The sequence below is a fragment of the Cicer arietinum genome, chromosome 3 (genome assembly GCF_000331145.2).
Source record: "Cicer arietinum cultivar CDC Frontier isolate Library 1 chromosome 3, Cicar.CDCFrontier_v2.0, whole genome shotgun sequence".
NCBI classification, from domain to species: domain Eukaryota; kingdom Viridiplantae; phylum Streptophyta; class Magnoliopsida; order Fabales; family Fabaceae; genus Cicer; species Cicer arietinum.
Window position 1 is genome coordinate 46,411,927 of NC_021162.2, and position 27,891 is coordinate 46,439,817.

The 27,891-nt window shown below is 30.3% G+C and overlaps 2 protein-coding genes and 1 non-coding gene across 3 annotated transcripts; all 3 read left to right on the forward strand.

The window, feature by feature from the left end:
• The first annotated feature begins 3,105 nt into the window (after positions 1 to 3,105).
• Positions 3,106 to 5,389, forward strand: LOC113784155 (ATP synthase subunit alpha, chloroplastic). Its single transcript, XM_027330308.2, is given in 2 exon segments — positions 3,106 to 3,186; positions 4,400 to 5,389. Coding segments are annotated over 2 exon segments (939 nt in total). The 3' UTR covers positions 5,258 to 5,389.
• A 1,944-nt stretch (positions 5,390 to 7,333) lies between these two features.
• On the forward strand, positions 7,334 to 7,420 carry TRNAS-GCU (transfer RNA serine (anticodon GCU)). The gene has a single exon. It is a non-coding gene; the product is annotated as a tRNA-Ser (tRNA).
• Positions 7,421 to 12,164: 4,744 nt separating this feature from the next.
• LOC140919782 (uncharacterized) lies at positions 12,165 to 27,659 on the forward strand. The gene is made up of 4 exons (XM_073366421.1): positions 12,165 to 12,335; positions 26,368 to 26,661; positions 26,737 to 27,113; positions 27,195 to 27,659. The coding sequence occupies exons 1-4, from the start codon at positions 12,165 to 12,167 to the stop codon at positions 27,415 to 27,417; spliced, it is 1,065 nt and encodes a 354-aa protein (XP_073222522.1). The 3' UTR covers positions 27,418 to 27,659.
• The last annotated feature ends 232 nt before the right edge of the window (positions 27,660 to 27,891 follow it).

Below are 27,891 nucleotides of genomic sequence, written 5' to 3' on the forward strand. Positions count from 1 at the left end.
AAAATTAAAATAAAAAATAAGAATTATGATATATAATTTTTTATTTTAATTTTGATACATTCTACAATTATTGTGACCGTGTCTTTTTATATTTAAGAGAATAAAGTAACTTTTTAATCAATCAATAATTGAAGGCACAAAAGTATTATTTCCTACGATGATTCCAACAAATCTGGATGAAAAAAAATCAATTATTATAATGAGCTTCTGACATGTGTACCATCATTCACTATAGGGATTCAAGTCCTACTACAACTGTGGTCGAAACAAGAGGGAAATTGTGAGGCATGGGAAGGTTTTGTTTCTTTTAATGAGACAAGGTTTATATAAAGATATAAAGGATAAAGCATTATGATGATTATTATAAATAAAAAATTGAGGGAGTGATAGTGCATTGAGATAAAAGGGGGACCATTCTCTTCTGAACTTTGTGTTTTTCTTAAGTAGTTTATTTTATGGACCTATTCTCTTTTTCATTTTTGGTAATTTACGGATGTTATATATATACAGGGATCATGTGGTTTGTTATTATAATAATTTTTAATAGGAGTCTTGTATTTGTTTTTTACTTATTTATTTATTTTATTTGAATAAATATAATAAATTTTATTGTAATTAACTCACACAATTGTGAAATTTCGAATTTGAATTTATACGACATTTAATAATATCAACATTTATCGGCTAAAACTGAATGACATAAGTTTTTTTTAATTTATATGTCGGTTATTATATGATATTTATTTCTGTAGAAGTGTTGTATCATCTATGGTAGAACTTAACAAAAAAAAATTAAGTGTTAAATTTTTAAAATTTTAACCAAACAATGTTAACTTATGTATTTGTTACATCAATACATACAAAATTTGCAAACACAACCACCGTGGAGAGAAGGAGAATTAGACTAAGAAGTTGCATAAATTTAAAATAGATAGAGATACCAACTAAACATATCCATTTAATTTATTAAAAGTAAGAAAAATAAATAAATAAAATACTTTGATTTAGTTCGGTTTGACATTATATATATATATATATATAGTTACTAATAACTTCTAAATAGTCTCTTTCCTTAAGTCTCACTCTCTATTCATCCTTAATCACATCAACACATGTACTAATGTTGTGAGACAATTTCAACTTTAAACATTGCACATTCAACTTTAATTGATGATGATAATAATAATAATAATAATAATAATAATAATAATAATAATAATAGTAATAATAGTAATAATAATAATAATAATAGTAATAATAATAATAATAATAATAATAATAATAATAATAATAATAATAATAATAATAATAATAATAATAATAATAATAATCTCTCACGTATGGTATTGGCCTTTCAAAAATAAAATATCTCATGTATGAATTTTGCGCCACTTGGTTCGTTCTCATTCTATGTAATAAAATTTAAATATAACAATAGCCACTTATCGATTTGTTTAATAATTGTGGTTAAATAATAAAATAAAAATAAATACAAATCAAAGTCAAATAATAACTACATTCAAGCTTAATCAAATTGCAAATTCTTTTCTGATACAATTGTGATTTCATACCAATTTAAATTGAAAACTTTAAACAAAATAAAACCACTTGCACTGAGTAAATCAATCAATTACAATACATATTGATATTGGAAAGCTACAACTAAATCATATCTCCTATCCAAAAGAAAAAATGAAATCATACCAATTCAATAAATCGAGTAGAATAATATAGCTTAACAAATAAGTACTAACTCTTTCGTTAATAATTATGAATTAAATTGATTAATTTATTTGAAAACTAATAAAATGACTAATTACAAACATATTAAAGAATCAGAATAACACACAAAATAGATACTTTTTTGTAATTTGATAAATTCAATTACTATTATGACCACTTTTTACTCAAATCAATAATTGAAGACATAAAAGTATTACTCAAACAACCGTTCCAATAAATTTGGATGAAAAATTCAATTATGCTGAGCTTCTGACATGTGTACTCTCATTCACTAGTGATTCAAGTTCTACTCTCTCTGTCGAAACAAGATGGAAATTGTGAGGCATTGGGGGGTTATGTTTCTTTTAATGAGACACAAAGGTTTATATAGAGATATAAAGAGTGAAGGAGTATATGATGATTATCATAAATAAATAAAATAAATAAAAAAGTGATGGTTAGTTGAGATAAAAGGGGGACCATTTTCTCTGTTCAAACTTGAGTTTTTCTTAAAATTATTGAAAGTGGACCATCTAGAGTTTGAACGAATAAAATAAGCAATTTAGTATATGGACCTTTAGGGTATTCTCTCTCTTATTTATTTTATTTTTTATTCATTTTTGGTAATTTTAGATTTTATATATAGATTAAAAATATTTATTAGTTATTTCATTTTTATCAAAAAAAAATTAAAATCATGACGTTTTTCTTACAATATAATTATTTGGCAGATTATAGGTTTTCAATGTAAAAACCTTAAATACTTCGTTATAAATAATTTTGTCAAAATAAATCATTTTAATTATTTTAAAATAAATGCACTAACAAGGTAGAGTTATTATTCAATTATAACTTGTCACGACATCAAATAGTTAGATAACTCTTATTGATTAAAAAACAATATAATACGATATGATAATTGAATGATTATAATTTGATGACACTATAAAACTAGTGCACTACTTTTGCATTCTTTAAGAATTAGTCGAGAAATTGGCTAATTCCTCTTAACTATGATTCACTTGTTTTTAAACGAATATGTTGAAGAAGTAACTCTATCCTTTAGTTGTGAGTTCCTTAACTACTCAAAACAATGTTAAGTAAGGTGTATTTGTATTTAAGTTACTAAACTATGAAATGTATAAAGTAAATGAACATATAAAAATTATATATTGTGTAAAAAGTTTGTTTGATGGACTGAATGTGTAAATATATTACAAGTTCTAATATTTATTTATAAGTAAAACTAATTCTACTGACCATAAGTTGTAGCCTACAAAAACGTAATATTGTTAGGCTAATTACGCGGGTAATGCCTGATAACTTCCGATTGTGGGAATTCGTGGCGCCCCACAATTGACTCATCTTTCCTATCTTCTTAACATGTCCCGTTGGCAGTATTTGTGTGTGCCTTTTCCAGAAATCTTGTTGATCGTTAGTGGTCTAAAAGTGTGGAACATGAGTGTAACTGTCAAATTATCAAGTTCTATTGAACTTTGACTTATTCCTAAGCCTTTGTAACCTTGGTGGACCTCTGTAAACTCGAAAAAAGATTCAACCGACTAATATTCGACTATTTCATGCATACTTGACCTTATTTTAGTTAAGGGACATTCAGTTACTCCGAAATTTGACTGCATATCGCTCCCGATTAACAAATTATTTATTTTTAAATATAAAGATTAATTATATCTTAATTTTATAAAATAATCATTATTTGATATAAAAAATTGCTAAAATCACTGAAGATAAGAAATGCCTAAATAAAGGAAGTATTAAAATACTTTTAAAATGAATACATAGCACCTTGAAAATGTTGATCATTAAAATAAGGTGAATTTATTTTTACCAATTGAAATTGGATGATAAAGAAATAGTGATTAAGTATGGTGTCTTTTTATATTCTTCTTGTCAAAACTTGCAAAAATAGCATAAATTTGCAGAAATAAAAATCCTTTCCAAAAGCATTTCATAATTATAATTATTATACATCTCTTTCAAAAGGAACCACAATTAAAAATATTCAACTTATTTATTTTCAATAAAGAAATACTTTTACAAAAGAATTTATACCCCATATAAATGGTAAAAGTTTAACACAAGAATTCACTTAAGGTCTACAAACTCTAAATCTAAGACATCATTTATATAATAGATTTCATCTGAGTTCACATTTCGTAGATCATTTAAAAATGCTTGTATGAGTAACACCACTAATAAAATAATATTTTCAAATGAATTTAGACAAAATTTATACAATTTTTGTACATATTTCAAACGAAAAGTAAATTTTACACAAAATTTAAAGGAATACACTTTGTCTAAAAAAAACTCTCACCGGTAATTATGTAATTTTGTCCCGAAAATTTTGAGCCAAATTTCAAACAAACTTTTAAATAAATATACAATTTTATATTTATACTAGTATTGACTTAATTTGAGACAGATTCAATATTTCAATAAAAAAATTTAATTTAAAAAAATATCTAAAAAAATTAAAAGAAAATTAGATAAATATATACAATATTTATTAAATTGGTATTATTGTCACACATTAATTTACAAATTTTCAACTCCAATCATCCTATAGAAGCTCAGAAAAACGAAACAAAATGATGATTACATAAAAATAAATTTGACACTAAAGTTTATTTACAAAATATACAAAAAAAATTAGACTGAAACCGCAAATTCTCCAGCTACATTACAATACCTTGCCCCTTATACAGGAGCTGCTCTGGCTGAATATTTTATGTACCGTAAACGTTACACTTTAATCATTTATGACGATCCCTCCAAATAAGCACATGCTTATCGCCAAATGTCTCTTCTATTACGAAGACCAGCAGGTCGCGAAGCTTACCCCTGAGATGTTTTTTATTTACATTTGCGTCTTTTGGAAAGAGCCGCTAAATTAAGTTCTCAGTTAGGTGAAGGAAGTATGACTGCTTTACCGATAGTTGAGACCCAATCAGGAGATGTTTCAGCTTATATTCCTACTAATGTAATTTCCATTACAGATGGCCAAATATTTTTATCTGCCGATTTATTCAATGCTGGAATAAGACCTGCGATTAATGTAGGTATTTCCGTTTCCAGAGTTGGATCGGCGGCTCAAATAAAAGCAATGAAACAAGTCGCTGGTAAATTAAAATTGGAATTGGCACAATTCGCCGAATTAGAAGCTTTTGCACAATTTGCTTCTGATCTTGATAAAGCTACCCAAAATCAATTGGCAAGAGGTCAGCGATTGCGCGAGTTGCTGAAACAATCCCAATCAGTCCCTCTCACTGTGGAAGAACATATAATAACTATTTATACTAGAACGAATGGTTATCTTGATTCATTAGAAATTGAACAGGTAAGGAAATTTCTTGTTGAGTTACGAGCATATTAAAAAATGAATAAACCCAAATTCAATGAAATAATATGTTCTACCAAGACATTCACTGGGGAAGCAGAAACCCTTTTGAAGGAAGCTATTCAGGAACAGACGGAACTTTTTTTACTTCAGGAACAAGTAGCAAAAAATTGATTCAAAATTTCATAAATGTATCATTTTCATAATTTGTCTCTTTCAATATATTTTCTTTGAATTCTAATTCAAAATCTTATGAATATAATAAGAAAGATAAGAAATTCACGATATATTTTTCGAAATATACAAATTCAATTAATATATATATAGAAAATTCATATATATATATATATATATATATGAATTGCAATAAATTTGCGCCCAATAGAATTTGAACCTATACCAAAGGCTTAGAAGACCTCTGTCCTATCCATTAGACAATGGGCACTTTTCTTTTTTTTTTCTTTCACTTTTCACGAAAATTTTGTGAAAAGTGAAAGAAAAAAAGGATTCTATAAAATACTCTATCTAGAACTAATCATAATCCATATATTATTTTATATATAAAAATAATAAATCATTCGAATTCAATTTAATTTACTAAAAATTAGTATTCATTGTATAATAGAAAATGAGATATTCAAATAGAATAAATATAGAAATAGGATATAAGCGGGTAGCGGGAATCGAACCCGCATCGTTAGCTTGGAAGGCTAAGGGTTATAGTCGACGTTATTGAATGGACGTCTCTAATTCAAAACCGACTCTAATTCAAAACCGAACGTGAAACTTTTGTTTCATTTAGCTCCTTTACAGAATAATTTAAGAAATAGATAGAATACATGAAGAAAAAAAAGAATCCATAACATCTATGTCAGCCTTTCGGTATCAATGCATTTGATACACCTTGCGTTTTAGATGATCCCTATAGAAAAGGAGTAATCGAACAATCTCTTTTTTTTTTTTTTTTTTCTATTTACTTCGTTTTCTATTTCTATTTGAGAGAATCTTTAGAAAAAGAATAAAATTTCCGTCGAGCTCCAAAAATATGTCGATGTTTCTAGTAAACTAAAAAAATCGTTTAATAGCTAGTTTGCTTCAATCTCTCCTATATTAAATAAATAAATAAAAATGGAAGATTTAGTTACGATTAGAAATTCATTTTCTATATCTTTCTCCATGGATCCTTTAACTCATATAAAAAAATTGGGATTCTTGATCTAATTCCAAAACTTATGTTTCATAATTTTAAAATCAATTCTAAATTGTATACAAATTACGATAATGTATATTATTCCTCGACTGGTTCGTTGAGAGGTATAAAGGATTAAATCCCTTTAAGTAAGAAATAAAGTTTTTGATCATGATATGAATCACGCAAGGGATCCCTTAACTATTAAGAGATCTATAGAACGAATCGCACTTTTACCACTAAACTATACCCGCTACAATATCATTATTGTATATAAAAGGATCTTTTGTCGAACAAGTGAATCTAGCATAATTCTCAAATAAGTGCATAATATTATGATAATTAGAGTGTTGACATGTTTTATCTTTTGTCGAACAAGTGAATCTGGCATAATTCTCAAATAAGTGCATAATTTTATTATAATTAGAGTGTTGACATGTTTCGTAAAGGGCCCCCTAATGAAATTAAGAAAAGGGGGCGAATCTCATTTTTGGATTTTGTTTTTTTTTGCTGAAGGTATTTTGACAGATAGATCTCGACAAAATTACTTCATTCATAATACAAAAATACATTGTGCAAGAACCCATAGTTCCATTCCTTTTTTTAGATAGGTTATTCCAAAACAAAAAGAAGGCGTAATCAAAAGTAACTTTTTGATTCTTATGATATACGATCAAAAAGTTACTTTTTTTTTTGATGGTGGTCAAATTAATTACAACTTTCTTTCAAATAAAATACAGTCAAATAAATCGTTGTTATCCAGGATTCGTGGGAAAAAAGAGCCATGCCAGTACCTAGTTGAGCTCGGATTGTATAAAAAAACAAACTAAACGAAAATCAATAATTCTATATTTTTATAATATTAATATATAAATTGTTTTATAATATAAATAATTTTGAATCGAAACCAAATAGAAAAAAAAAGACAGATAAGATATATCAAATCACTATCAATCAATATCAAATCAGAGATAAAGAAAGGTTTTTTCGAGCCCTACTTTATTTGTTCTTTTTGTTTATGCGGTGTATCATAAGCATAATAATTCTATTTTTTGAATTGGGGAGAGATGGCTGAGTGGACTAAAGCGTCGGATTGCTAATCCGTTGTACGAATTTTTGTACCGAGGGTTCGAATCCCTCTCTTTCCGTTTATTTTTAATTGAATATTTTTTTTCTTTTGAACTTATCGAGTTTTTTTCCTTATTTGTTTAATTTTTTTACCAGTTAAAGATGTAAAATAGATAGAAAAACGAAAAAGATTTCAAAATCGAGCACAAGTAAGGAAAACACATAAACCAAAAAAGATTTTGTTATTCTTCACGTCCAGGATTACGTCCTGGATCGTTAGATAGGAATCCGAAGATGAAAAGAGAAACAAAGAATATCACTATCGTGTAAACAAATAGTTTTAGAGTAAGCATTACAAAATCTCCAAGATAATTAAAAAAAAACGACAGAGAAAAGATTCTCTTCTATTTCATATTATGTTTCCTTTGATAGTAAGTTTCTAACAAATGAAGTGATTTCGAAAAAAAAACTTGGAGAATTTATTTGTAGTAAGAGTTGAAGCTTTTATTACCATTACCCGAAACTTTCTTTCATATCCACAATCAAGATCTAGATATTCGTGGTAGATTTAAATTGAATAATAATATTTTGATTTCTTAATGGGAATGATGAGATCGTCTGGATTTTTCTTGTCTATCCAAAAATTAAAATATGTGAATCAAGGATTCACACTGTAAGACTTATCTGATCTTTTTAAATGTAATATTAGAATTTTTGTTTTTGAATAAATTCAGAATTTTTTTAGGACATTACTCAAATTACTCAAATTAAAGATCTCATCGAAAACTTAGAGCAGTTTGTCAAACAAAAGCTAATAGAAAAAATAGTAAGGGTATTACTGGCATAAAATCTACAATTGGATTCAAAAAAGTGTAGGCTTCAGGTAATTTTGCCAATAAAAAACTACTTGAATAAAAGACAGAATCAATACAAATACAGATCGAGCTAAAGATATTAAGCATAACAAAAATGTTGTTCTTTAAGAAAATGAATTATATTTTTGCTTTTTTTTTGAATTCTAATTTTTGATTACTCAAATTAAAGATCTTATCGAAAACTTACAGCAGCTTGCCAAACAAAAGCTAATAGAAAAAATAGTAAGGGTATTACTGGCATAAAATCTACAATTGGATTCAAAAAAGCGTAGGCTTCAGGTAATTTTGCCAATAAAAAACTACTTGAATAAAGGGCAGAATCAATACAAATACAGACCGAGCTAAAGATATTAAGCATAACAAAAATGTTGTTCTTTAAGAAAATGAATTATATTTTTGCTTTTTTTGAATTCTAATTTTTATTGTATTTTTATTATATATTATTATATATTATATATATGATATAATTTATCATATATCTAATTAATGATCATTTTTATTTATTATACTTTTATATTCACAATTAAATATATAAGAAATTTAGATTTATATAGAAATATATATCTATATAGAATATGTTCTATTATATAATTATTATCTAATTATAGAATATTTTTTTAATTTAAAAATGGATGATAATGGAATTATTAAAAATTAAAATATTGCATTTATAGAATTTATCGATATGAATAAAAAAATGAGTAATAAAATGGAAAAAAAATGAATCAAATAAGATCAGACCCTCAACTCCCTTTTTGATTTGAACTTATCCAGTTCAAAATCGTTTCATTCCTAAATAAAAAATTGAAGAACTCGTAATTTTATGTAATGATCAATAAATTCAGTTTAATTCTATATCTCTGCATATCAAAATCCTAGCAACAATTTATTCTATCGAATAAATTATGAACTGGAATTGACGAACAACCAATAATACTATTTATTAGTGTCGAATAGAAATGATCTGGTATGGAAGGATTCGAACCTCCGAATATTCAGCCAGAGCAGCTCCTGTATAAGGGGCAAGGTATTGTAATGTTGTTGCATATTCTCCATACTCTTGCATATTAGTCCATGTTGAATTATCACTGTAAGCAGATAAAAAAATATGAACTTGTTAAAAAAAAAATATGAACTTGTTAAAAAAAAATATAAATTATAACTGTATATTAATAATTAAAACATAAAAATAATCACTACTAGTTATTTAATGTTAAAATGGATGTTATACGGCTGCTTCGGGTTCTCATATTTTCACACACACACACACATATATATATATAATTATTTTTATGTCTTACTTATTAATATATAATTATAACTTATATATATATATATATATTATAAATATAAAGTGATACATATTCTAGTTTGTTTTGAGGTTATAAATGAGAAATTAGAAGAGTGAATAATAAATAGGGTCTATTTATTATGAAAACTCTATAAGAAAAAAAACTCAATTCACTAAATCAATGCCACTTTTGTTTTTTTTTTTCATTCCAATTATACAACAACACTAACACAAAACACACACATCACTAAACTAAGAGAGAGAGAGAGAAAAAAAAGGGGGTGGGGGACATTATGAACTAGGAGAGGAAAAAAAATAGAAGATTAAGGAAAAGGGAGGAAGAAACAAAGAGCGAGAGGAAGAAAGGGTGAGAGAGAGACGAAGAAAGGGTGAGAAAGAGAAGGAGAAAGAAAAGGCAACGAAGAAAAGAAAAAACATTGACAAAACAAGAAGAAGAGAAAGGAAGAGTGCATTTTTTTTTTACTAGAAGTCAAGGTAGAAAGAGTTGAGAGTATCATCATCTTCTCAATTCTTTTGAAAATCAAAAGGTGGGCTTCCTTTTTCCTATTTTTCCTTCATGCATGTATGAGATAATGTCTACTATAAATTAGAGATTTGGTGTTTAAGGGTTTGAAATGAAGAAAATGATTATTTTTTTTGTATGTTAGATTTAGGGATTTTGAAATAGATGGTTAAAATAGTTCATGCATGTGAAGTTCTATGACTGAAATTGAGAAAAAATTATAGTAGAGTTGAATTTCTTTGATGACATGAAATTATGCTCTTTTTATATGTTTGAAATTAAAGACATTGAACTTCACTATTGTGACAAATTAGGTTGAGTGAATTGACATTGTGATGTTGTTTTGATGTATTCATTGCTTGATTTATTCATAACTAATACCATTTGTATTTATAAAAATTCATTAGGAAATTAGTGTGATTGAATGAGTGTTGTTAACTAAAAATTTCCAGGACATATGTGTGATGTTTTGGTCATAACCTTTTCTGCTAACCTTAGTTTTGAATGATTATTAATTTTATGGAAACTACACTCAATTACCTTCAATTTGAGTACAAACTTTGTGATATTTAATTGAGTATTGATGCTTAGAAATGAGTTACAAGTTAAAGCAGAGTTGTTGTCCTGTTTTTATGACTTTGTGTGTTGTTTTGATAAAGTGTAAGAACTGGGAGCTTAATTTGAAAAAATAATTTTTTTTTTTATCTATGATATAATTGACTTAATAGTGTACTTTATCATAAGAATTTGCTAAGTTGAGTGTGTGGTAGTCTTTAATATATTTATTAATAAAATGATATTTTAATTAAAAGGTTGTATTATATATTTATATATGTATGTGTGTGTGTATTCTTATATATTTACTAGATGTTTGAATAAGGTGAGAAGTATAAGATTCATTCTAGCTAGATGAATTCTCAGTTTATATACGATAGAAGCGAGAGTTAAGTGAGTGTAAATGGGGGACCGTTTACAAACGTAATTATGTCCAATCTTACAAAAATAAAGTTACTAACAAGAAGAGGGAATTGATAACAACCAATGTAGTATTTATGACATACTTGTTAGGTAGAATTTAAGTTATTAGGTTACTCACGTCTAATGGTTTAACTATTTAGAAAGAGTCAAAGCTATACATAGAAGAGGTAACTTGAGAGTAACTATAAAGGAAGAGAAACTCACATGATAAATATATCCTTGAACTAGAATGTTAATTGTTTTGGTTCCATCCCTTGTAACTCACTGAGATGTAATCTTATCCCATGTTATTTAAATGTTTAACAGGTAAAAAGACTTAGACCAAGAGTTGGGCATAGCAGTTTATGCCATAGTTTGGTTAAAATTTCTAGAAAATTATTTTGAACCATGGATGTGTTATGTACTCTATTTTTTTATTGCTATTTCTTTTGAAGGATTAATATGTATTAATACATTTGCATGACTTTATTTCAAAATTGTATTAACTATCTTTTGTCGAATTATGATAACACTCAAGTTATATTCTAGACAATTAACTTACGATGCTACACACCTAAAAAACAAAAATACAACACATGGAGAAAAACAATCTCAAAAATATCAATCACACCAACAACAACCCAAAATTAGTGGCTTACACAAGATTAACATGATAAAAAACTAAAGAATCTTAAGAACGTGATAAATTTCGGAAATACGGGCTATGTATTATTAGATTGTGTTGATGGTGCATGTCCATCCTACATGTGAATGTTGCATCATAAGTTAGATAAGTCGGAAGTTGTGTTATTATAGAGTCAAAGATAAGGAGGCATTGAGGAGACGTCACTAGAAAATACATGACGTAAAGGCGGGCTACTATTGGAGAAATTCGCTAAATATCGATTCACCTCAACTGCACACTAGTTAGGGATTAATGATGTTGTTATTATCCAATAGTCTAAATTGACAAGGAAACTTTGAAGGTGTCAATTAATGTTGTTGAATGTGATTTTCTTGGGTTTATCGATGAGGTTGTGGAGGTTAATCAAGAGGTTGTGGAGCTTTGACCTAATGTTAGAAAGGTTAATAGTGATACACAAGAGATTGCTAATAAAGAGAAAAAATCACATGAACCCAAATTCACTCCAGCGATTTCTAAATCGTAGAAGAAAAAGATGAAGAAGCAAGATCGAATGAAGACAACTAGCGAAGCTATCAATGGAAATAATGAGGAGTTGTCATTCACTACGAGCTTTAAAATGACAACTCAAGAGGTGTTTGGATCCAACTCTTCTTTAGATAACACTAAGCTACAAAGTGATAATCATTATCTAGACATGCATATTGTAGGTTCTTAGAGTGACACAATGTTAGAGTAAAACAATATTAAAAATCATTATAACACTTTTGGAGATATGATGGTTAGTACGACATATCCAAACATCATTGTCATTGACAATTATATACATCATAAGAGTTGTTCATGACTTAGAGTTATAGATCAAACATTGATCACATGCAACATTATCAGGTTAAAAATTTCATTCTTCAATAAAATTTATACTACTTATAATTGTGTCGCCTTACTAACATGTCTTTTATTTTATCTAGTTCATATGGATGGCTTGCAGGGGACTTGAAAAGATCATACCACAACAAGTATATCAAGATTCAACGATATAGACTGTCAAAACCGCTTAGATTTGTTTCTCAACTGTAGAATGGCATCAAACAAATATAGTCAAACTATAGTTTGGATTTTCCTAGGAAATACCAGGTGATCCTGAAAATATTGATACACTTCACTATCAAGATATGATAGGGAATCACCTGAAAAATTGAAAAGACAGACATGCTACATGGGTTTTTGGAACGAATGTCGAAGTCGTTGTCTTATCGGTCAACCAATACACAAACACCTAATAACAACAGAGGAGTATATGGCGTGGTTTAGACACAACTCTAATATGTACCTATCAACTCTGACCTACTGCGGGACCCATGATGTGGTGTTGCAGAAGAGCCAACCCAACCATCACAACGACAAAGGTGTAATAGACCTCGCCCACTGACTTCCCCTATTACTATTGAAAATGAAGCGCTAGTGCCACATTTCAATTCACGCTAATTCAACAATATGATCGCCGACAATCTCTTCATTCAAGCGACCAAAATTTTGTCAATAATTTATTTGGTGCAAACTTAGGTACGCCTGAGTTGGTTGCTCGTTATAAAAGTGAGACACAATCGCATAACCACAAACAAAATTGAGAGACACTCATTTCATTTAGACTTAATTGCAGTTTACGTCTCTTTATTTTCACCAATTCACGAAATTGGTCTCCTTATTTTAAAAGTCGACACCCTCCTTCATATTTTTAGAACTAAAAACATCACAATTTGACATATTTTAAATAATGTGGCATACGATTTCATGATATAGAACCATCAAAGTGTATTAATTATTCACATGTCATTAATTAAATTATAAATAGAAAAAAAAAGTTTAAGTTAAAATTTAAGTCTTTAGAGGGTTTTATTGCAATTTCATAGATGTTAATCGTTCTATATTGTCGTATCATATGCTAAATTAGTTAAAACATGTCACATTGCTTTTTTTTAGTTAAAAAATCAGAATGAGATATCAAAACTATCATATTTTAAGATATGGAGATTGATTTTTTGAATTGATAAAAATAAATTGACCAAAATTACAATTAAACATTTCATTTAATATGTTTTAGTACTATTTCTTTTTGACAAAATATATGACTAGTGTAATCATTTGATCAGAGTCATCCTAACTTATATTCAAACCTAAAGTTGTTGTTTTTAAGTGTAATTTTTCAGGCCTAACAATTTTTCTAATATTAATATATGCACGAGATATATTAATTACGTTGTTGAATTAATTAGAGTCAAAAGTATTGAGTAAATTTACTACTAACAAGCCGAAAAATGAAGTGGCAAAATTAATCATTATTAATAAAATTATATTGGAGCCTAAAACAATTTACAATTCAATTTTTCTACCCATGTGCAGTCTAAAGTTCCAGTGAAGCTTCAAGTGCAGTCAACACCATCTTAATTATAAAGTTCCAATGAAGCTTTAAGTGTAGTCAATACCATCTTAATTGCAGAAGGATGTGTCTATTGAGTTAATTCACATTGAAGAGGTAACCAACTTCTAGCATATTTTATGATTATGTTTTTGCTACTTAGAACTGGTTCACTTATGTTTTGCATATTAGGATTGATTTTTCTTCTTTCTCTTTTATTTTTGATATATGTAGTAAAAATTTAAATACTCGGGTAGTAGACGTCCTACTCTCTACTATCATTAACATATTTTGGGTGATCTGTTTACCCACAATCAATTAGATTTTAACAACAAGTTGATTAATGTTCAATGCTCTTTTAGTTTGTTTCTTCTGATGTATCTCTCTCATGCAAAATCTCTAAGGTTATTGCATTTTATTCAATGTAGAAATTCTCTATTATGAAATACTTTTCAATTGATTGTCATGCTCCTAAATGCCCTATTATTATACAAGTTAATTGATTGAAGCCTTTTATGGTTGAATTAAATGTAATACTGATGGTGTCTCTAGAGGTAATCTTGACCTCTCTACTATTGGGCTATTTGTAGGTATTCAAGTGGCGCATATTTAGGTATTTCTACATTGGTTCAACTGGTTGTTTCTCGGATTATTTAGGTATTTCTACATTGTTTTATGTTGAACTTTTTGTTGCTATGTATGCTATTGAGATTGTCCATTCTAAATGTTGGTTTCATCTTTGAATAGATTGTGACTCCTTGTTGACCGTCCAATCTTTTACTAATCCAAATTTTGTATTTTAGAAGTTGAAGACTAGATGGTTGAATTGCATTTCCTTACAAGACAAATGTACATCCGTATTTCCCATATTTATAGGAAAAGTAAAACGTGTGGTGATAAACTTGTTAATATTGGATTTTACACTCGTTGTTTTACTTTGTATGATTTGTCGCAACCCTGTGTTTAGAATGACTTTTACCGCAATCGGTATAGTCTTCTCTTTTTCCGTTTTCATTAATTTGTCCTTAGGTTGCTAATGATGTTTGCTCTATATATTGCACTACAATATTTTTTCCTCCGCCTTGCTTTTATCCTTTTGGGTTTTCCTGGTAATGTTTTAAGGAAACAATGTTATCCATCCTTGTTTCCTTGAGTTTTAGTTTAGTCCCCGAGTTTTTTTTTACATTTTTTAATTTAAAAATCTTATTAGGGTGTTGCAAATGATAAATGATATTTTTGAGATGCACGTATAGTTAAAATGTCAATTTTATCATGTGATGTTTTTTTTATACTAAAAATGGTATTTATTCATTCAAATAGATAAAAATTAAATCGATCGAGAACCATACAATTCAAAGTAACTAAAATTGAAAATGATAAATCTGCGAACAAACTCACAACATCCATGTTGAAGACACAAAATTCATTGATTGAGTCTGCACTAAATCGAAACTAATATGTCAAATTGAAGCAAATGAACCTTGCAACAAGACGAAAATTAAAAAACATCGCACTAAGACAACGAAATTATAAAAATAAAACTAAATATATGTGATAATCATTTATTTAAATAATATATAATGAAGAAAGTGATTTAGATGAATAATTTTAGACAAGAAAATTAACCCTAAATCACCCCTCGAGAATGATGAAAAGAAAAAAATAAAACGAAAGGGAGGCCAAGAAAAATGGTGTTGGGTTATGATGTGCGACATGAGTTGTCAATGACATACTTCATTGATAGATATCTACAAAAGTTTATTTAGCAGGGTATGTGTTTTTTCCTTAAGCTTATGTTTTTTTAGATAGTAAATAAAAATATATACAATAACATTAACACACTTATTAGCTTCCCGAAACATGTAGACTAGTTTTCTAATTTGAATTTAGAAAAACCTTTAATTTTCTAAATCGAACCTACCTAGAAGTTACCTTTGTTTCCATTAAGAATGGAAAAAATCTACCTTGATTCTCCTCTTTAATAAGATGGTTCCACATATGAGATGCTATAAGGAAATATCGTAAAATATAAAGAATTTGTTAACAATCGATTGTGAATACTTTTCTAAGAAAACACATGCATGCACTCGAAGCGGTGTTGCACCAAACACAATGGAAAACTATATCCCCACTTGTTGTATGATACCAATGTGAATTCTATTGGCACTAGCCATAGGGAAATGCCCCAACCCATATTAGAATCAAGTTAGTTTGAAGAACAATGATTTTTAATTGTATTTTGATGATAACAAAAGTAAATGTGGGAATATTTATGTTTTAATTTATTTTTCTAAGTGTGTAGACTCTAATACAAGCTCTAAAAGTATTCATTTGAGTAGAAGACTTTCTTCGCTATGCAACGCGCTTTCAAGACTCTGATTAATGCTTCTTTTTGTGACTCTGATCAACGCGCCTTAACGCTCGCTCTGATTTATCTGTGTTTGATAATCACAACAAAACATACTTTTTTATCCTCTGATTCGATGCTCTGAAGATAGTCAATCATCTGTTAAGCACTACATTCAAGCACTCTCTAAAAAATAAGTTTGACTCAAGTCAATCTTCTGATTGAAGCATCTACAACAACTTATTTTGAATTCTCTTATTCATGTGTCTATGAAATGAGAATGATCTAAAAATCACATCCTCTGATTATTCTAATGTGGCATAAATAGATATTTTTTGAAAAAGGAATGAAGCGCGAAAAAAAAAATGTGTTTTGTTCAAAATTCACATTAGTTATCCTATATTGAACAATCGGTACAAATCATAGGCATATGAGAATTGCACAATGATTTTCTACAATGGTCAGAAAACCCTAAAGGAACCAACTTGCTCTATATAAAGAAATGTTTGTGCAACAACTCAAAGTGACAACGAGAACACAAGACACAACTTTGATAAAACAGTCGTTAAAGAAAATAGTAAACTTTCTTTGAATAAAACCTTTGTAACATTGAAAAGAGAAAATTTATTGAAACGATTTTGTTCATTATAATATCCTTTTGAAACAACTAAACATTTTTAGATAAAATATTCATAACCATACTGTAATTTAAATTAGAATAAAAGATTTAATTGTAAATTTTTTTTCTTCCCAAAATGACTATTAGAGTTTTTGTTGCATTATATTAAATGGTTTCGACACAAATAACTTACTTACAACCAAACAAGTCACATTGACCTAAAAAATCACAATTATTTCAGATGCATAAATTCCATTGCAACAACAACATTGCAATAAGGAAGGAAGAATAAATAAAACCCTTAATCAAAATCCAAAGCTGATCTTGAACTCTAACTGAGGATGACTGGATACTAAGGGTCCACGGGTGGCATCAAGCCTCATTACTTTCGATTATCAATCCAAAATCATTGCTTTGTCACGTCTTCGACATCGATGCAATTCTCAAACGACTCAAAACTCTAAGAACCTGTGGCGTAAGCCTGGTCCACAATAATAGTATAGGGTCACAATCTAAAAACCGTATATACACGAAAGCATAACATGATATGACATTAATTAATAAACAATCATGCATATAAATATTATCATATAACAAACATGACTCGTGTGATAAAGCATCCTAATGCAATGTTTATATGATAATGCACATGATTTCGAAATTTCCTCACCCTCCTCGGGGGGCATAAATCATAAATGTACCCCCTCTCACAGACCAGTACTAATTACTGAGGTGCCACCTATCATCATGATTTACCAAAGTGCAGTCTATCACAAACCTACACAACTCAAAAATCTCAGTAAGGAAAAGGAGGACCAATCAACTCAAGGAACCTCCTTGTGGCCCATCACGGTCACCATTAACATGTGGCCCATCACGGTCACCACTAATTCTGAAATGTATGAGAATGCTCTGACTCTTCCAAATCAATCATTATGTAAATTCAGTTATTAAAAGACTCCCCTTTTAATACTCATTAAACACTAATAATTTTTAACACTTTTTCATAGAGCATACTCAAGACATATTATCATCAATAAAATTTATAACACATTTGCTATCAGTTAAGAATACACAATCATATCAAATACATAAATAATCGTGTGCACCTTTATTCACCACAAACACAAAGAACATGTATACATACACACTCTGCATTAAGCATATATAATATCGTTAAAAAATGCCCTTACTTCGAAAGTGCTTTTATACACAAGCAACTTATGCTACGCCAGCATAACATATCTGACAATTCCAATTACTTGAATGACACCTCTCAGTTTCCTTGTACCCTAAACCAATCAATTAATTTAATTAGTACAAGTTTCTAAACCAACCCCCAAATGAACTCTAGATTCGGCCTCTATCCAAATAAATTAGTGTTTAAATTTTCTCTTAGGTTCCCTAACTTCAAAAAAGACTTTGGTTTAAGTACTTTGACGAAAACGAATTTCAAAACATTTATGCCACACTTTGTAAATCTCGAAATTGTTTTTCAAACTTCTTGAAGTTCAATTCAAATCTTTGTCTCTAATAATTTAGGACAAAATATTTTCTAAACAAAATCAATCAAAGACAAACATACTCACACGATTTGAATTTTTGATTAAATAATCAATCAACTACTTAAATTTCAACACTTTAATATTTGAAAAACTAGTAGAAGGTTTGTATCAAAAACTCTTATAAAAAAAAGCTCAAATACTAAGAGTTCCAATTTTCTAACTATTCAAAATTATGTTTCTTCCAATTTGATATTTTTCAAACCTTAATCCTTATTAACTACGATCTGTATATAAAGTTTCACACAAAAACTACATTTTCTCATCAACGCAAAATATTTCCCAACTTCACAATTTTCTTTTAAGTCTCCAACTAAAATCATCCTTCCTAATAAAACCACATATCAAATCTCAAAATTATAATCAATCATTGTTTTTCAAAACACCTAAATATGTCTTCAGCCTTGAATTTTAGCATAAAGTTATCATCTTTACTATAAAAATCAAAACTTTCAACTTCAAAACTTAAGGTTAAAACTTTGTTCATAAAGTGAATATTTCTCTTTCAAACCTTTTTGATACACAAAGTTTGAACCCTTATATATATATATATTTTTTATTTTTAATTATGATCTATTCTCAGAATCATGAAGTTTGAAACTTTGTTTCTCAAAGTTAAATGTTTTCATAAATATTGAAAATTTAATATCAATGACTAAAACTTTTTAGTTCAATTTATAAAGATGGAAACCTTGTTTTTACAAAAACTCCATGGGTAAAACCTTTAACACCTTAATAATAAAGTAAACTGAAAATAATCTTTATAAAAATATTTTAAACTCTCTTTCTATATATATACCACTACGCCAAAAATGACATTTAACAGCGCCCATTTTACAGCACTTGCTCAACACAAGCGCTGTTGTAAATATATTTTAAAAATAACAGAGCCTTTTACAGCGCTTTTGATGACAAGCGCTGTAAAACAAGCTCTGTTGTAGGTCATATAACGTTTGCGCATAACGTTATAAGGCTTTTACAGCGCTTGTCAAAAAAGCGCTGTAAAAGAAAGCGCTTTCGCGTATCAGTTACAACGCTTTTTTCACAAGCGCTGTAAACACATGCGCTTCCAAATATTTGAACTACCTAATACAGCGCTTTTTGCACAAGCGCCTGTAAAATTCATGCGCTTTCATTGAATGTAACTACCTATTACAGCGCTTTTTTCACAAGCGCTGTAAACTACATCTTTCAAATAATTATATACGTTGGAAACCCTCATATCCTCTACATCTTTCAAATAATTATATACGTTGGGAATCCTAATATCCTCTACGTACTGTGCGGTCATCTACGTTGTCTCAGGTATTTTTTATACATGATCTGTTATGTTTTGTTATATATATATATATATATTAAATCTACTAAAAATTGTTATATATATATAGTAAATCTCTTCTACGAATATGAACTACTTAAGGCGTGTCCGAAATGCAATGTCTCTCGATATAAGAAGAAAGAATCTACTCCAGCAAAAGTCGTGTGGTATTTTCCTATAATACCAAGATTTAGGCGCATGTATCGCAGTGAAGAAGATTCAAAACACTTGACATGGCATGCAGATGAAAGAATTAGAGATGGAATGTTTCGACACCCTGCAGATTCCCCACAATGGGCAAAAATTGATCACGAGTATCCTGAATTCGGGATAGAGTCAAGAAATCTAAGACTTGCACTTTCTACTGATGGAATGAATCCACATGGTCTTCAAAGCATCTCACATAGCACGTGGCCTGTGATTTTGGTAATATATAACCTACCTCCATGGTTATGTATGAAGCGTAAGTTTATGATGTTGTCTCTGTTAATTTCTGGACCCAAACAACCGGGGAATGATATCGACGTATACTTGACTCCTTTAATTGAAGATTTAAAAATTCTGTGGGAGACAGGTGTGGAAGTTTATGATGGGTATAGGAAAAAGTGTTTCAATTTGAGGGCTATGTTGTTCGGCACAATTAATGATTTTCCAGCATATGGTAATTTATCAGGATATAGCATTAAAGGTCAGTGTGCATGTCCTATATGTGAAGAGAGTACAAATTGGATGCGGTTGAAACATTGTAAGAAGAATGTGTTTCTTGGACATCGTAGATTTTTACCTTATAGTCATCAGTATCGTGGGTGGAGAAATGCATTCAATGGAAAATCAGAGGAAGGTAAAGCTCCTTTAGCACCGACTGGATATCAAATACTTGAAAAAGTACAAGGTTTGACCAATAAATTTGGCAAACCTTTTGCGGGAGAGCTGGTGAAAACTGGGTGGAAGAAAAAGTCAATTTTCTTTGAATTGCCATATTGGAAGTCATTGTATGTAAGACATTTCCTCGATGTGATGCATATTGAAAAAAATGTATTTGAAAGTGTTATTGGTACGTTACTCAATGTTCCAGGAAAGTCTAAAGATGGCGTCAATGCAAGATTGGACTTGGTCGATATGGGAATAAGAAATGAACTGGCTCCAGTAAAGAAAGGAAATCGCACATATCTACCTCCAGCCGCTCATACTCTATCTAGAAAGGAAAAAATTGTTTTATGTAAATTTCTACACGAAGTTAAAGTTCCAGAAGGATACTCTTCGAACATTAAAAATTTGGTTTGTATGAAAGACCTCAAGTTAAAAGGTTTGAAGACCCATGATTGTCATATTATAATGGAGCATTTGCTACCAATAGGTATACGTTCCATTTTACCTGAAAAAGTTCGACTAGCCTTAACTAGATTATGTTTCTTCTTCAGGGAAATTTGTAGTAAAGTGATCGACCCTCAGAAATTACCGACATTGCAGAGGGAAATTGTTGTTACTTTGTGTGAGCTTGAAATGTATTTCCCACCATCGTTTTTTGATATAATGGTTCACCTTACTGTTCATCTGGTTAAGGAGACACAACTTTGTGGGCCAGCTTATATGAGATGGATGTATCCGATAGAACGATATATGAAAATATTAAAAGGGTACGTAAAAAGTAGAAGTCGACCAGAAGGTTGTATTGCTGAACGATACATTGTTGAAGAGGCTGCTGAATTTTGTACTGAATATCTGTCCAATGTTGAATCCATAGGGCTTCCCATGTCTCGTCATTCGGGAAGACTATCAGGAGAAGGGATAACTGGAAGGAGACTACTGACTATATCAAGGACAGAATGGGAGCAGGCACAATTGTATGTTCTGCACAATGATGATGAGGTTCAACCGTATGTTACAATACACATTGATCAGTTATCTCGTTTGAACATGAATAGGAATCAAAATTGGATAACTCGAGAGCACAATCGAAGTTTTGTAACATGGTTAAAAAATCACATAATGTCAAAATTTGATATAGACCCCGGATCAATTTCAAATAGATTGAGGTGGCTAGCAAATGGTCCGAGCTTACATGTCTTTTCTTACACTGGTTATGTTATTAACGGCTACACATTTTATACCAAAGAACAAGATGATCAGACCACTATGCAAAATAGTGGAGTCACTCTCGTAGCTGAAGCGATGCATGTCTCAAGTGCAAAAGACAAAAACCCAATATATGCAAATCTATCATATTTTGGGGTTATCGAGCGCATATGGGAGTTAGACTACACAATGTTTCGTGTTCCCATATTTGGTTGCAAGTGGGTCGATAATAATAATGGCGTTCGGATTGATGAGTCAGGATTCTTGCTTGTCGATTTTAATAGGGTGGGATACAAAGACGAGCCTTTTATTTTAGCGTCGCAAGCTCAACAAGTGTTTTATGTCACTGATCCTTCTAATGATAAATGGTCTGTTGTCCTATCGACCAATAAAATAAGTGATGATAACAATAATGATGAAGATGTTGGTAATGATCTTTTATTTGCAACATCACAACAACCACATGAAATTGATTCAACTGATGATGGTTTATATCTTAGAGATGATCATGATGAGGGAATTTGGATTAATCCATCGTTTCGTATTGTAAATGGACAAACAAATGTGAATGTCACCAGGAAAAGAAGAAGGGCATCTTAATGTATATGTTTAATTGTTTTATATAAGCTATGCATGTAATCTGAACTGTGTTATTGTAAATATGCATGTAATCTGAATTGAGTGTTTTATACTAAGTTCTGATTAATTTATTTTCTGCTTATATTTAGCTTGATTTGAGTGTTTTATACCAAGTTCATGTAACAATGAGTGTTTTATATTTAGCTTGATTTACATGAACTGAACTGAATATAAATTAGTAATTTACATGAACTGAACTGAACTGAATAGAGAGATTCTCTTTTGCTCAGTGCATATATATATAGATTCTTCAGAAGTTCTCATTTCTAATAATTCATCATCTCCTAAAGTATTGTGATAAAGACAATGATAACAATATTTTTAATCCAATAAACAATGATAAAAATGTTTTTAATGTCATCCCAACCCAAATAAACCAAACACAAAAATAAAATAAAGAGACATTTTACAGCGCTTATCTTAAAAAGCGCTGTAAAAGATCCTTTTAAAAATAAAATAATGAGTGTTTTATACCTTTTACAGCGCTTTTCACACAAAGCGCTGTAAACGACTCTTTTGAAAGTGAGTAAAAAAGACATTTTACAGCGCTTGTTTGCCAAAGCGCTGTCAAATGGCTTTAAAAATAATATTCATCAGACACCTAATTTCTTCAAACACCTTGTACGCATCATGGGATTCAAAAAACATCAGACACAAACCCATTTCTTCAAACACATTGTACGCATCATGGGAATCCAAAAAACATCAGACACAAACCCATTTCTTCAAACACATTGTACGCATCATGGGAATCCAAAAAACATCAGACACAAACCCATTTCTTCAAACACATTGTACGCATCATGGGAATCCAAAAAACATCAGACATTAACCCATTTCTTCAAACACCTTGTACGCATCATGGGAATCCAAAAAACATCAGACATTAACCCATTTCTTCAAACACCTTGTACGCATCATGGGAATCCAAAAAACATCAGACATTAACCCATTTCTTCAAACACCTTGTACGCATCATGGGAATCCCCAAAAAGGGTGGAGATTGAATTGTGAAAGAGTAAGCTTTGATGTTTGTGAAGAAGATGCATAAAAGGAGAAGAGTTTGGTGAAGAGGAAGGGATTTTTGTGGTGACCAGTTACTACTATGTGGGTTTTGCATGCATGTTGAGCTTGTTTAAAAAATAACATAACATAACAAAACACAAAAACAATAAGGCCTTTTACAGCGCTTATTTGGAAAAAGCGCTGTAAAAGAGCCTTTTAAAATTAACATAAAGAGACATTTTAGAGCGCTTATGTGTAAGAAGCGCTGTAAAAGGCTTTAAAAAACATTCATATAACATAATAACACACGGAGGTCTTTTACAGCGCTTATTTGGGAAAAGCGCTGTAAAAGAGCCTCTTAAAATTAACATAAAGAGACATTTTAGAGCGCTTATGTGTAAAAGCGCTGTAAAAGGCATTCAAATAACATAATAACACACGGAGGTCTTTTACAGCGCTTTTTGGGAAGAAGCGCTGTAAAAGAGCCTTTTTAAAATTTAACTAAAGAAGCCTTTTAGAGCGCTTATTTGCAAAAGCGCTGTAAAAGGCTTTAAAAAACATTCATATAACATAATAACACACGGAGGTCTTTTACAGTGTTGTAAAAGAGCCTTTTAAAAATTTAAATAAAGAGACATTTTATAGCGCTTTGCAAAAGAAGCGCTGTAAAAGGCTTATAAAAAGCGCTGTAAAAGGGTTACGTATATATAACAGTTACCTCTTCAGTTTCCTCTTCATTACGTAAACTTCACTATCATCTCAACCTTCATCGTTCTTCTCTTCTTTTGCAAACCCTATCATCCCGTCCATTACGAACCTTATTTCCACGATCATCTCCTTCATTTCGAACCTTATTTCCATCCAAGATCATCTCTCCCATTTCACACAATATATTTTCATTGAAATACGTAACCCTCATTACGTATTTCTTCAATATCCTATTTCTTTGAACCATATTTCTGTGAACTTTCTGCGTTCCCTCTTTTCTTTACATTTCATCTTTCTTCGAACCATTATTCAGGTATTGATGTTATCAATTTTTTGTAATCATTAAAATGCATGTTGAGCTTTTTTAAGATATACTGATACATGTTGAGCTAGTTTATAATAATGCATGATCCATGTTGAGCTTGTTGATGTTATACTAAACTGCATGTTGAACTTGTTGTAGTTAAATGGATACAAACAAAGATATAGAAGTTCAAAATGAAGAAGTTGGCACCTATAAGACTTATGAAAAAGAAGTCAAACATGGTGCAATTATCATGCAAAAGGTGATTAAAGCAAGGAGTAGTGGCATTAAATTTGAGGTATACTATACTTTGTTTGTTGTGTGTTTTTTATCTTTTTTTTAGGGTTTAGGGCATGTAGTTACTATATGAGTTTATTAGGTTGGCTGGAACGAGAGTGGTCAGCCAGTTGACCCCAACAACTCTATGTTTGTAAGCTATATTGGGGCTGTTGTTCGTCAAAATGTCCCAATTACAATTGACAATTGGAGAGATAAGGCGTTGAAGGATGCCAAAGATATTATATGGAATGACATTCAAGTAAATTTTTTGATCTACTCTTTTGTCATTTATAATTTTTTTTTCTTTAAAATACTTTACTTATAATTGTTTTCATTGCAGACAACTTTTGTTCTTGATGAGGGACGAAAGTCTTATGTTTTGAGAGTTGCTGGGAAGATCCATCGTGGATTTAGATCCCATTTCTCAAATTTCTATCTAAAAGATAGAGAAGGAAACACAAGTGCTGAACCTCCAAAAATATATCAACATTATATATCAAAGGATGAATGGAGAGCATTTGTTTCCAAACGTTCTGACCCCGCGTTTGTCGTAAGTGATTAATTTATTAGCATTTGTGTTTTATTATTCATATCCGTAGCGTATTTTAAATTTTTACACAATTGCTATTTTTTTTATATAGAATATTAGTAAGGAAAATCGCGAACGGGCAAGCAATCCAAAACACCCATACAAGAAATCACGTATGGGATATGCACGCCTTGAACAACAACTTGTAAGTAATTAAACATCACTTTTATATAATGAAGTAATTTGTATTATAAACTATAGTGTGTAACTAATTTGTATTATTTTGTTTATGATTTTAACGAATAGAGAAAAGACACCCAAGCCGATCAACCCTTGGGTCGTCATATATTGTGGAAGGAAGCGCGTGTTAATAAAGAAGGAGTGGTTGATAATGAAAATGTCAAAAAAGTTGTAGAACTTTGTGTAAGTATATTATCACTTTAATATTTTTTAATATTGTATTTTAAAAATGCTATTGAACTTATCTTTTTAATGTTACATGTATTTTAGGAAATTATTGAACAAAGTTCTGAAAATCCGGAGAGCAACAAGGATACTTGCAAGGACATTCTTGGGAAAGTGTTTAATGTCCCTGAGTATTCCGGTCGAGTGAGGGGGAAAGGATTTGGCGTAACTCCCAAAAGCTTTTTTCCTCAAGAGAAGCGCCAAAAACCTTCCAACGAGGAAGTATTAGAGAAGCTCAGAATCCTATCGGAGCAAGTGGCACTCTTGGTGAATACGAATAAAGACAAGCAACTTCCGGTTCAGCTCCAACCTGAAATACAAATGGAGAGTGAAACCGGGAGTTGCAACGTCGGTTTGAAAAGTATTCCCGAGGTAATTAATTACTTACTACTTACTTGCTTATGTAATTACTTATGTATTAAACAAACTTATATATTAACTGTACTTATGTTTTAACTATTGATGTAGGGTGTCACTACATGTGTCCTATACTTGTCCTCGCCGACTCAACGGAAGGTGGGAAAAGGAATATTGCACAATACTTCGGGAGAAGTATTGCACAATATTCCGATCCCCGCGGGCCATGTCAAAGTATCGCCTACGGTTGCTTTCGAACCAACTGCACCGTTGCCCATACCGGACAACGATGGAGATATGAAGTTCTTAAGCGACGCTATTGGCAGTTACGTGGCATGGCCCACAAACCTTGTTGCCCTCCAAAAAAAGATTCCCAAAGACAAATCAGTTACATCTCCCGAAAAGGTTTGTCACATTTATTGCCTAAGGTTTTTCATTTTTTCAGATTCAATAAACTAACATTTTACCTCATTTTTGTAGGTCCAAATAAATAAACCACCCCTACAGCCAAAAAAAGGCAGCAAACCTCAAAAATTGGAGGTTAATAGGGCTGCCAAACTACAAAGGCTGGAGGGTAATAAAGCTGCAAAACTTGCAGCAACAAAAAATCTGGATCGGGGAAAATCGGTCGCTGCTGCTGCTGCTCCTAATAAAAGTCAGCCACGCCTTGGTAAATACGGGGCGTGTCTTGACATCCAAATAAAAAGGAACATGGGCAGCAGCAACGATTCGCCCATCGTACAAATGAATAAAGACATCTTTGGAGATGAGTATATTGAATACCTCGAAAAGGAGCACATGTACGAACTTCTCGAACATAAGGAGCTGAGTGTTACTGTAATCAGCTTGTACATAAGGTAAAAAATACTTTTAATTGCATTTATTTGTAATTAATTAAATGTATTGGTAATTAATCTAGTTTAAAATTTTCATTGAAGGTTTTTGTACGAGAAGGTCGTGTGCACGAGGAAACTGTCAAATAAATACTCATTCTTGTCTCCGCATAAGATGTCGATGTTCAAACTCGATCCAGACAATGTAAAACACTACATTGTAGATATGTTTTTAAGAAATAAAGAAAGTGATAAATTGTTCTTGGCACCATATAATTCAGGGTACGTAATTTTATCTTTTTTAATTGATGAGAATTTAATTTATTAGTTGTCTATAAACAAAATTGCTTAACCAATTTTTTGTTGTTGTAGGGCACATTGGGTGCTATTTGCAATCAATGCGGTCTCTGAAGTGATATACTATTTGGATCCCGTGCACGGCGATTACACCAATCACCCCGGAATAAAGAATATGCTCGACACGTAAGTAATATTCATTTATTTCTTACATATATATATTTATATATATATATAAATATTCATGCTCTAATAATCACATTTATTCATTCGATAGTGCCTTAAAAGTTTATCGAGCTCAAAGAGGTGCTAAAGTGTCGAAGCAGAAGTCTAATAACATTACATGGATCTCAATAAAGTGCCCTCGTCAAACAAATAACATCGACTGTGGGTACTACATATTGAGATTCATGAAGGAGATTGTTGAGAAGAATAAAACTATTATCCCAGAAACGGTACGGTATTTGCATTATATGATTTTCATATATAAATTATCTATATATTT

Excerpts from the sequence above, each read along its gene's own strand:
- LOC140919782 (XM_073366421.1), top strand. The coding sequence starts at position 12,165 with ATGAAGAAGCAAGATCGAATGAAGACAACTAGCGAAGCTATCAATGGA. Across the intron at positions 12,336-26,367 it reads ATTATCTAGACATGCATATT|GGTGTCACTACATGTGTCCT; the intron begins GTAGGTTCTTAG and ends CTATTGATGTAG. Across the intron at positions 27,114-27,194 it reads GTAATCAGCTTGTACATAAG|GTTTTTGTACGAGAAGGTCG; the intron begins GTAAAAAATACT and ends TTTTCATTGAAG.